This window comes from Ranitomeya variabilis, chromosome 7 (assembly GCF_051348905.1).
Source record: "Ranitomeya variabilis isolate aRanVar5 chromosome 7, aRanVar5.hap1, whole genome shotgun sequence".
Classification (NCBI taxonomy): domain Eukaryota; kingdom Metazoa; phylum Chordata; class Amphibia; order Anura; family Dendrobatidae; genus Ranitomeya; species Ranitomeya variabilis.
This window is the reverse complement of record NC_135238.1, coordinates 30,584,910-30,597,298: the sequence shown is the minus strand read 5'-3', so window position 1 is coordinate 30,597,298 and position 12,389 is coordinate 30,584,910. Positions and strand designations below refer to the sequence as shown.

Sequence of the window (12,389 nt, the reverse complement as noted above, 5' to 3'; positions counted from 1 at the left end):
GCCCTTTTCCGATACTCGTAGCGTCTCCATTTTTCATGATCTGGGGTCGGTTGAGGGTTTATTATTTGCGCGCCGAGCAGGCGTTTTTAATGATAGCATTTTGGTGCAGATACGTTCTTTTGATCGCCCGTTATTGCATTTTAATGCAATGTCGCGGAGACCAAAAAAAGGAATTCTGGCGTTTTGAATTTTTTTCTCGCTACGCTGTTTAGCGATCAGGTTAATGCTTTTTTTTTATTGATAGATCGGGCGATTCTGAACGCGGCGATACCAAATATGTGTAGGTTTGATTTTTTTTTTTTTTTTATTGATTTATCTTGATTGGGGCGAAAGAGGGGTGATTTAAACTTTTAGATTTTTTTTTTATTTTTTTCACTTTTTTTCACTTTTTTTTTTTTTTACTTTTGCCATGCTTCAATAGCCTCCATGGGAGGCTAGAAGCGGGCACAGCACGATCGGCTCTGCTACATAGCAGCGATCTGCTGTTCGCTGCTATGTAGCAGAAATGCAGGTGTGCTGTGAGCGCCGACCACAGGCTGGCGCTCACAGCTGCCGGGAATCTGTAACCATAGAGGTCTAAAGGACCTCTATGGTTACAATACTGAAGCATCGCCGACCTCCGATCATGTGACGGGGGTCAGCGATGCCGTCATTTCCGGCCGCCCGTCCGGATGCGGTAGTTAAATGCCGCTGTTTGCGTTTGACAGTGGCATTTAACTAGTTAATAGGCGCGGGCAGATCGCGATTCAGCCCACGCCTATTGCGGGCACATGTCAGCTGTTCAAAACAGCTGACATGTCCCGGCTTTGATGCGGGCTCACCGCCGGAGCCCGCATCAAAGAGGGGCTTCTGACCTCGGACGTACTATCCCGTCCGAGGTCAGAAAGGGTTAAGGTAAGACCAGAAATTTGGAGATTTTTTTTGTTGAGCAATAATTTGTGCCATTTTGAGCAACATTGTAATAGTTAAAAATCAGCAATATGAGCCACATGCCTGCACCCGACCTCTATGCAGCAGGCTCGGCACCTGAGCCCGCTCTATACACCCACACTTTGTATGTCACAAATAGTTAATGGGTTAAATCTGAATTTCTGCTGTAGATCCTCTTGAACAATACATATGACTTGCCATAGGCAAGTCTGTGGTGTATAAACATTAGGCCTCATTCAGGCAGGAGTATTGTACCCGGGTCTTACGCCTGGTTTTATTCAGCTCAGGCAAACTCCATGTGCCCATATGAGCCCGAATGTGCACATTTACAATGCATAGGAAAAGGACAGTAAATGCACAAATAGGAAAGTTGATGGTCAAGACCACCAAAAACTGACAGAAAAACTGATATCCAGAGCCTTCACATAATGCCACCATTTCACTGGGATGAACAGGATCTGCCCCGGGCACAGGATACATTCTTGATAAGCGGCCTGGACAAAGTCAGGGAATTGGTCTGTGTCCGGGTTGTCAATGTCAACCTGAGATTGAGAAAAGGCCGTGATCAGAGATGTAATAGAAAACCAGAAAGTTATAGGTGGAGGAGGAAGTGGAGGAGGACACCTACCTGGCTGGTGTTGTGAAGAAGAGAGCTATCGAATGGGTACAGGCGCTCCGTCTCACTCACCGGGTATAAGCGAAGATACTTCCTGCCTACAATCTGCAGCACAGAAAAAATATATAGTTACAAAAACATGGCCGCTTCCTCCCAATTGAAAAAATTACAAAACAAAATACATATTATATATACACACACACTTACTGCTGCACATCCATGCTGGGGTCACAGGAGATATGCTCCAACACTTCCTTGCACAAGATAATATGTGTGTAGCCAGGCTCAGTGCATTTGATCATGTAACCTCCCCCGGGGTGTTGGCCATTTGCTAATTTATCCCCAATCAGGTCCCACAATCCCTCTCACCTGATCCTTTACTCAGTCCTATAAATTTAGTAGCATCTTAAGAGGTGCTCGCATGTGGGGTCAGGCACGTGTATGCCTGCAACAAAGCATCACGCAGCTAAGCATACAGACGCCGCAGTTATTTCAACAGCAGGAGTCAGGACTCCACTCTATGTATCTGTCTCTTTTGGGTATGTCTGCTGAGTAGGCACTTCTTATTACTTGGACCTAGCTTTGCTATTAACCCATCTTACTCCATCATGTTTACATATGCCCTTACAGTATTTGCTCCACTAATCCTCTCGCTCTCTTTCGCTATCCAAAAACCCCAGCACCGTCTAACCAAATAATCTCCACTGCACTTTTACCTCCCCACCTGTCCTCCTCTACTAGCCTGCTCCTCAACCTCAAATCTGTCCTAATAAAACAAGCCGGCCACTCTCCTTCTCCCACCTGCTCTCCCTTTCTCTGCTTCTCCTCACTGCTGGTGACATATCTCCCAACCCTGGACCCCCACAGCTCATACCTCCCATGACTACCCCCTCCTATCGCTCCCTATCTAATACAAACTACTGCAATCTTTTAAACATAAAACCTGTGCGTCTGAGGCCCACCCCCCTGCTCCCTCTCTCTCTGGAGCACTCTGGAATGCCCGCTCAATCTGCGATAAGCTTCATGCGATTCATGACCTTTTTCTCTCTCTCAAGCTTTCCTTCCTCGGCCTCACAGAAACTTAGCTGACACCCTTTGACACCGCCTCCCCTGCTGTGCTGCGGCGGCCTCCACTTCACCCACACCCCTCGCCCCGGCAACAGACATGGTGGAGGACTGGGTCTTCTCCTTTCTTCTATCTGCACCTTTAACCCAATCCCACCTCTACCCTCTCTTATCCTCCCCTCTTTTGAAGTCCACTCTGTCTGCATCTACTCTCCCTCCAACCTCCAAGTGGCCGTCATATACCGACCTCCAGGCCCGGCCACTGCCTTTATTGACCAATTCTCCACATGGCTTCTTCACTTTCTCTCTGCTGACATTCCCACCATCATCATGGGTGACTTCAACATCCCCACTGATACCCCTCAGTCAACAGCCTCCAAACTTCTGTCCCTTACTTCATCTTTTGGACTTACTCAGTGGTCCTCCGCAGCCACCCACACAGACTGACACTTCACCACCTCCTCTCTCCCTCTATCTGACCACCATCTGCTCACTTTCTCATCCCTGTCCTCCTCACCGGTCACCCATGTCCAGCAACATGCGCACCCACGCAGGAACCTCGCACACCTAGACTACCACACGCTCTCACACCACTTCCACACACACACACACACCACTAGCATCCATATCCTCACTCCACAACACAGACACTGCCACTGCTTTCTACAATGCCACTCTCGCATCAGCTATTGACACGGTCACCCCTCTCGTTCATGGCAGAGTGTGACATATCAATAGACAACCCTGGCACATTAACACCACTAAAAAGCTCCTGCAACTGTCCAGGGTTGCAGAGCGGCATTGGAAGAAAACACATTCGCAAGATGGATTCACTGCATTCAAACAGGCAACACTCGCTTTTAAATCTGCTCTCACCTCTGCTAAACAGGCCTACTTCACAACCCCCGTATCCTCCCTATCCTAAAACCCCAAACAGTTATTCAAAACATTTAACTCCCTCCTCCGCCCCCACTGCCCCCTCCAACCTCCCTCATCTCTGCTGAGGACTTTGCCACACACTTTAAAAATAAGATGCACCAAACAAGGCAAGTATTTATTGTTCAACCACCACAACCCCTTTGTATACCAGACCAATGCCCAAACCCCATAACCTCCCTTTCCAAGATCACTGAAGGGGGGCTTAATTGTCTCCTCTCCAAATCGCACCTCACCACCTGTGCGCTTGACCCCATCCTATCCCCTCCCCAACCTCACCACCACTCTTATCCCATCCCTAACCTACCTCTTCAACCTATCACTAACTTCTGGCACCTTCCCTTCTGCTTTCAAACATGCCACAATCACGCCTATCCTTAAAAAGCCAACCCTCGACCCAACAGCTATGTCCAGCCATCGCCCAATATTGCTGCTCCCAAACTCCTGGAGCAGCACATCCACGCTGAACTTCCCTCCCACCTAACTTGCTCTTTGACAATCTACAATCTGCTTTCCGCCCCCCATCACTCAGACAGCCCTGACCAAAATCACTAATGACCTACTTACACAGCCAGTGCTAACGGACAATACTCTGTACTCCTCCTAGACCTGTCCTCTGCTTTCGACAGAGTTGATCACTGACTCCTACTACAGATCCTCTCCTCCTTTGGCATCAAAGACCTCGCCCTATCCTGGATCTCCTCATACCTTTCCAATCGCACATTCAGCGTCTCCCACTCCCACACTACCTCCTCATACCACCCCCTCTCTCTGTTGGAGTCCCCCAAGGTTCTGTTCTAGGACCCCTACTCTTCTCAATCTACACACTTGAATTGAGACAACTCAAAGTCCCATGGATTCCAGTACCACCTCTATGCTGATGACAATCAGATCTACCTTTCTGGCCCATACTTCACCTCTCTGCTGTCCAGAATCCCAGAGTGTTTATCAGCCATATCCTCCTTCTCCTCTCGCTTCCTCAAACTCAATGTGGACAAATCTGAACTCATCATCTTTCCTCCATCCCATAGATCTTCCATACCTGACCTATCTATCGCAATTAACGACATTACGCTTTCCCCCGTATCGGAAGTCCGCTGCCTCGGAGTAACCCTTGACTCTGCCCTGTCCTTCAAACCGCACATCCAAGCACTTTCCACCTCCTGTCGCCTCCAGCTCAAAAATATATTCAGAAGCCGTCCTTTCCTCGCTACTCCTCTGCTTCCTCCCTCTGCAAGTCTCTTCACTGGCTCCCATTCCCTCAGCGTATCCAGTTCAAATTACTAATACTGACCTACAAAGCCATCCATAACCTGTCTCCTCCATATATCTCTGAACTAATCTTCCGATATCTTCCCTCACGTAATCTCCAGTCCTCCCCAAGACCTCCTTCTCTCCTCCACACTTATCCGCTCCTCATCTAACTGCCTCTAAGACTTATCCAGAATATCCCCCATCCTGGAATTCTTTGCCCCAACACATCCAACTATCAACCACATTTGGATCCTTCAGACGGAACCTGAAAACCCACCTCTTCAGGAAAGCCTACAGCCTGCACTGACCCCGCTGCCTCCTCACCACTACCGGAGCTGCCGCCTCACCAACACCAGAGCTCCTACAACCCCCAACCTATTGTCTCCATCCCCACCATCCTGTAGAATGTAAGCCCGCAAGGGCAGGGTCGTCACCCCTCTGTATCAGTCTGTAATTGTTTGCTTACTGTAAGTGATATCAGTAATTTGTATGTAACCCCTTCTCATGTACGGCACCATGGAATCAATGGTGCTATATAAATAAATAATAAAAGAAATACAGGGTATACAACTGAAATCACATTTTTTTTCTGTCTTCTTTGGAACAGATACTTATGTGAGGACAGAGATTACCACAGGAAAGCATTATTCTACCGTATAATGCTTGTAACGGAGAGTGAGGGGTCTCTGTCAGCTCTCGGCCAAATATCTTAAATTGCTGCAACCTCTTCCGATTGTGGCATTTAGTGGGGTTAAATGACCGCAGATCTGCTTTGATTTCCGCTTGGCGCCTAAAGGGTGCAGTCATACGGCCGCATTACTCGCAATCCTCGGACTGGCCGTCTGCGTTCCTACCCCTACAGCATTTGTTTCTATGCTTTGGAGATTTAATGGGATGGGTACGGCCGTCTGACTGTGCCCCAAGAGCCGCTATATCAGAAGTCATAAACAGTTATATAAAATAATCAAGAATTAAACCCCATAAAACACATTTAAAGGGATTGTCCACTATCACAGTCTCTAATGTGCACAGCAAAATAAATAAATAAATAAATAACCATATTTCCTACAGGACTGGTACAGCTCCTCAGCTCTGAGCTTTGCAGCCCACAGCTAGTTCATGACATTGTTTATGTGACGTGAGTGCTGCAGCCCATCAGTGGCCGCTGATGGGCTGCAGCTTAATCTCGGTTAGGTAGAACAGTGCAAACTGCAGCCCATCAGTGGCACAAATATGGTCACAAGAGCGTCAGGAGCAGAAGAGTGACGTCACTTTAGAAGGTAACTTTTTTTGTGTGTGTATAAAAATGGAAAAATGTTTGGAACCCACCTGTGCCAGGAAGTTTTGCTGAGGGTCCTGGTGAAGAGGAGACACTGTCCCTGCCGGCCCAAACCAAGCATTGATGGTGATCTCATCTTCATCTCCTTCCCCGAGACAGCAATAATCCGGAATACTAATATCCTCTTTAAGTTCACGTATCTGTTCACAAGACACAAGAAAAAGCAATAAAGATATGTTGCAACTTTCTGTCTGCAATCTCCGAGCAGTGCCAAAGGGGATTCATCTCTCCATAGAGATCTGGTCCTTCTGGATCCAATATCATAGACTGGTCTTCGCTCATGTGTCTCTGCCAGATTTCATCTTTTAAGAAGTTTTCTTGAAAAGTTTATTCCCATCTTCACAGATCGGGCATAAAAACAAGCACATTTCCAATTTACCATTTATTGAAATTTTCAGCCGTTCGTGTGATATTAACCCCTTAAGCCCCGAGGGTGGTTTGCACGTTAATGACCGGGCCAATTTTTATAATTCTGACCACTGTCCCTTTATGAGGTTATAACTCTGGAACGCTTCAACGGATCCCGGTAATTCAGACATTGTTTTATTGAGACATATTGTACTTCATGATAGTGGTAAAATTTGATATTACCTGCGTTTATTTGTGAAAAAAAAACGGAAATTTTGCAATTGTCCAACTTTGAATTTTTATGCCCTTAAATCACAGAGATATGTCACACAAAATACTTCATAAGTAACATTTCCCACATGTCTACTTTACATCAGCACAATTTTGGAAACAATTTTTTTTCGTTAGGGAGTTATAAGGGATAAAAGTTGACCAGCAATTTCTCATTTTTAAAACACCATTTTTTTTTAGGGACCACATCACATTTGAAGTCATTTTGAGGGGTCTATATGATAGAAAATACCCAAGTGTGACACCATTCTAAAAACTGCACCCCGCAAGGTGCTCAAAACCACATTCAAGAAGTTTATTAACCCTTCTGGTGCTTCACAGGAATTTTTGGAATGTTTTTTTTTTTAAAAAAACGAACATTTAATTTTTTTTTTCACAAATTTACTTCAGCTCCAATTTGTTTTATTTTACCAAGGGTAACAGGAGAAAATGGACCCCAAAAGTTGTACAATTTGTCCTGAGTACCTTGATACCCCATATGTGGGGGTAAACCATTGTTTGGGCTCATGGCAGAGCTCGGAAGGGAAGGAGCGCCATTTGACTTTTCAATGCAAAATTGGCTGGAATTGAGATGGGACGCCATGTTGCATTGGGGAGCCCCTGATGTGCCTAAACATTGAAACCCCCCACAAGTGACACTATTTTGGAAAGTAGACCCCATACGGAACTTATCTAGATGTGTGGTGAGCACTTTGACCCACCAAGTGCTTCACAGAAGTTTATAATGTAGAGCCGAAAAATGAAATATTTTTTCACAAAAATGAACTTTCCCCCCCCCCCCCCCCCCAATTTTTTATTTTCCCAAGGGTACCAGAAGAAATTGTACTCCAAAAGTTGTTGTGCAATTTGTCCTGAGTATGCTGATACCCCATATGTGGGGGTAAACCACTGTTTAGGTGCATGGCAGAGCTCGGAAGGGAAGGAGCGTCGTTTGACTTTTCAATGCAAAATTGGCTGGAATTAAGATGGGACGCCATGTTGCGTTTGGAGAGCCCCTGATGTGCCTAAACATTGAAACTCCCCACAAGTAACACTATTTTGGAAAGTAGACCCCCTAACGATCTTATCTAGATGTGTTGTGAGAGCTTTGAACCCCCAAGTGTTTCACTACAGTTTATAACGCAGAGCCGTGAAAAAAGAAAAAAATATATATATATATTTTTTAGCCCCTAGTTTTGTATTTTCCCAAGGGTAACAGGAGAAATTGGTCCCCAAAAGTTGTTGTCCAATTTATCCTGAGTACGCTGATACCCCATATGTGGGGGGACCACTGTTTGGGCGCATGGCAGAGCTCGGAAGGGAAGGAGCGCCATTTGGAATGCAGACTTAGATGGACTGGTCTGCAGGCGTCACATTGCATTTGCAGAGCCCCTAATGTACCTAAACAGTAGAAACCCCCCACAAGTGACCCCATATTGTAAGCTAGACCTCCCAAAGAACTTATCTAGATGTGTTGTGAGAACTTTGAACCCCCAAGTGTTTCACTACAGTTTATAACGCAGAGCCGTGAAAATAAAAAAATCATTTTTTTCCTACAAAAATGTTTTTTTAGCCCCCCAAATTTTTATTTTCCCAAGGGTAACAAGAAAAATTGGACCCCAAAAGTTGTTGTCCAATTTGTCCCGAGTACGCTTATACCCCATATGTTGGGCTAAACCCCTGTTTGGGCGCACGGGAGAGTGTGGAAGGGAAGGAGCACTGTTTTACTTTTTCAATGCAGAATTGGCTGGAATTTAGATCGGACGCCATGTCCCGTTTGGAGAGCCCCTGATGTGCCTAAACAGTGGAAACCCCCCAATTCTATCTGAAACCCTAATCTAAACACACCCCTAACCCTAATCCCAACCGTAAATGTAATCCAAACCCTAACCCTAGCCCTAACCCTAATGGGAAAATGGAAATAAATACATTTTTAAAATTTTTCGTAACTAAGGGGGTGATGAAGGGGGGGTTGAGTTACTTTTATAGCGGGTTTTTTAGCGGATTTTTATGACTGGCAGCCGTCACACACTAAGATGTTTATTGCAATTTTTTTTTTTGCGTTACCACATTTTTTTGAGAGCTATATTTTTTCCATATTTTGGTTCACAGAGTCATGTGAGCTCTTGTTTTTTTGCGGGACAAGTTCACGTTTTTATTGGTAACATTTTCGGGGATGTGACTTTTTTAATCGCTTTTTATTCTGATTTTTGTGAGGCAGTATGACCAAAAACCAGCTATTCATGAATTTATTTTTTTTTGGGGGGGCGTTTATACCGTTCGGCGTTTGGTAAAATGGATATATATATAAAATGGATATATATATTATATATATATAATTTTAATTATAATATATATAATTTTTTTTTTTTACACATCTAAATTTTTTTTTTGTTTACATTATAACATTGCCCCAGGGGTGGGCATGATACTCTAGGGTCAGACCGCTGATCTGACAGTTTGCACAGCACTGTGTCAGATGAGCGATCTGACGTGCACTCCTGCAGGCTTACCAGCGCTTGCTCTGAGCAGGCGCTTGGTAAGCCACCTCCCTGCAGGACCCAGATGCAGCCCCGCGGACATTTTGGATCCGGGGCCTGCAGGGAGAAGGAGGTAGGAGACCCTCGGAGCAACACCATCACATTGCGTTGCTCCGAGGGTCTCAGGGAAGCACGCAGGGAGCCCCCTGCCTGTGCAATGCTTCCCTATGCCGCCGGAACACTGCGATCATATTTGATCGCAGTGTGCCGGGGGTTAATGTGCCGGGGGCGGTCCGTGACCGCTCCTGGAACATAGTGCCGGATGTCATCTGACACCCGGCCGCGCTCCCCCCCCGTGAGCGCAGCTGATCGCGCTGGACGTACTATCCCGTCACTGGGAATTAAGTCCCAGGTCACCTTGACGGGATAGTACGTCCAATGGGATTAAGGGGTTAATGAAGACAGCAAGAACTCTTAAGGCCCCGTCACACACAGCGACGCTGCAGCGATACAGACAACGATGCTGATCGCTGCAGCGTCGCTGTTTTGTCGCTGTGTGGTCGCTGGGGAGCTGTCACACAGACCGCTCTCCAGCGACCAACGATGCCGAGGTCCCCGGGTAACCAGGGAATGTGAGTATGTACGTTTTTTTTTTTTTTTTTTACTTTTACGCTGGTAACCATGGTAAACATCGGGTTACTAAGCGCGGCCCTGCGCTTAGTAACCCAATGTTTACCCTGGTTACCAGTGAAGACATCGCTGAATCCGTGTCACACACACCGATTCAGCGATGTCAGCGGGACCTCAACGACCAAAAAAAGGTCCAGGCCATTCCGACACGACCAGCGATCTCACAGCAGGGGCCGGGTCGCTGGTACGTGTCAAACATAGCAAGATCGCTACTGAGGTCGCTGTTGCGTCACAAAACTTGTGACTCAGCAGCGATCTCGCTATGTGAGACGGGGCCTTTAGGCCAAGTTCCCTATTTGACCTCAGTATTTGTAAGCCAAAACCAGGAGTGGAACAATCAGAGGGAAAGTATAATAGAAACACGTCACCACTTCTGTATTTTTCTCCCACTCCTCGTTTTGCCTTACTAATACTGATGTAAACTACTGACCAAATACTGAACGTAGCAGTATTAGTGTTCCGCAAAGATATGATAAACCATATTCCCATTAAAAAAAAAGACCCTTCCAAGTGGGGTTTGTAAGAGGCCGCGAGGGCGAAGACAATTCTGTAAAAGTTCTACATGCTATTTCTTACGCCAGAATGACCAGGACGCCGCTGGCCATCCTGTCAACTGACGCTGAAAAAGCGTTTGACAGGATCAGCTGGCAATATATGGTCTGCGCATTACAAAAATTTGCCTTCCCGCCCCCTTTCATAGACGCCATTATGTCCCTTTATGTGGATCCATCTGCTAGAGTCGGGGTCAACGGGATCTTCTCGGAACCCTTTAAAATACGTAATGGCACCAGACAGGGCTGTCCTCTCTCCCCTTCCCTTTTTATAGTGGTTATGGAAACCCTGATGGAAAGAATAAGGCAAGACAATGATATTAAAGGCCTTAAGGTGGGCGAGACAGAGGTTAAGGTGGCTGCTTTCGCTGATGATCTCCTACTTCTAACCACTAACCCAGATTCATCTTTCCCCAGACTTATGTCACTATTTGCAGAATTTGGTGAGATTTATAACTTTAAAATAAATATGAACAAGTCAGAAGCTTTAAATATCTCGGCAAACACCACAGATGTCTCAATATTAAAAAAGACACCCCCTTTAACTGGCCTGTAGACAAATTAAAATACCTTGTAATCTACTTACCGGCTGACCCTTCCTCCCTTTATAAGTATAACTACATCCCCCTCTTAGCCAACCTACAACTAGACTTAAAAAAGTATGACCTTCCATATCTATCTTGGATAGGTAGGATAAATGTTATAAAATCCTACATCTTCCTGGCAATTTGTTACCATCCTTTCAGTTAAGGTACCGTCACACTAAGCGACGCTGCAGCGATAGCGACAACGATGCCGATCGCTGCAGCGTCGCTGTTTGATCGCTGGAGAGCTGTCACACAGACCGCTCTCCAGCGACCAACGATGCCGAGGCCCCCGGGTAACCAGGGTAAACATCGGGTTGCTAAGCGCAGTGCCGCGCTTAGTAACCCGATGTTTACCCTGGTTACCAGCGTAAAATGTAAAAAAAACAAACAGTACATACTTACATTCGCGTCCCCCGGCGTCCGCTTCCTGCACTGACTGAGCGCCGGCCCTAACAGCAGAGCGGTGACGTCACCGCTGTGCTGTACTTTCACTTTATGGCGCTCAGTCAGTGTGGGAAGCGGACGCCGGGGGACGCGCAGGTGAGTATGTACTGTTTGTTTTTTTACATTTTACACTGGTAACCAGGGTAAACATCGGGTTACTAAGTGCGGCCCTGCGCTTAGTAACCCGATGTTTACCCTGGTTACCAGTGTAAAACATCGCTGGTATCGTTGCTTTTGGTGTCAAACACGACGATACACGCCGGTCTGACGACCAAATAAAGTTCTGAACTTTGTTCAACGACCAGCGATATCACAGCAGGATCCTGATCGCTGCTGCGTGTCAAACTAAACGATATCGCTAGCCAGGACGCTGCAACGTCACGGATCGCTAACGATATAGTTTAGTGTGAAGGTACCTTTAGCCATTAAAAGGTATCAACCACTGAGGACTCTCAATTCTAAATATTTTTACATCTTTCCTAAAATTTTCTACATCATGAATATGGTCCCTATAACTCTTCCTAACTCTTTCTTTCTTTCAATTAACCAATTGGTCTCTCAGTTTGTGTGGAAATATAAAAAAGCTAGACTCCCTCTAAAAATCCTCTCTTTACCCAAAGGCGAGGGTGGTCTCGGTTTGCCTGATTTTCGCACCTACCACAAAGCAATCCACCTTGCTAGATGGATAAACTTAGTTAAACCTAACCCGGATAACCTAAACACACAACTCGAGCTGGCCCTTTTGGGTAAAGGGGCTGATCGGTATATCTGGACATCTACCATTCCCCCGCAACAAAAATTTGACGACATACTTTTTAACACCTTATCTATTAGACGTACCCTTATCCCAAACCGTCCTCCATTGTGCCATTTTCTCGA

General features: G+C 46.0%; 1 protein-coding gene across 2 annotated transcripts in view; it reads right to left on the bottom strand.

Annotated features, from left to right (window-relative positions):
• Positions 1–1,177: 1,177 nt before the first annotated feature.
• Positions 1,178–12,389, bottom strand: part of LOC143785681 (lysine-specific demethylase 8-like) — a 28,866-nt gene continuing 17,654 nt past the window's right edge. For both annotated transcript variants that reach the window (XM_077274741.1, XM_077274742.1), the window contains 3 exons: positions 6,131–6,280; positions 1,559–1,651; positions 1,178–1,472 (listed from right to left, as the gene is read on the bottom strand). In XM_077274741.1, coding sequence (XP_077130856.1) covers positions 1,308–1,472; positions 1,559–1,651; positions 6,131–6,280 — 408 coding nt within the window. In that variant the 3' untranslated portion in view covers positions 1,178–1,307. The remainder of the gene's footprint in view (positions 1,473–1,558; positions 1,652–6,130; positions 6,281–12,389) is intronic.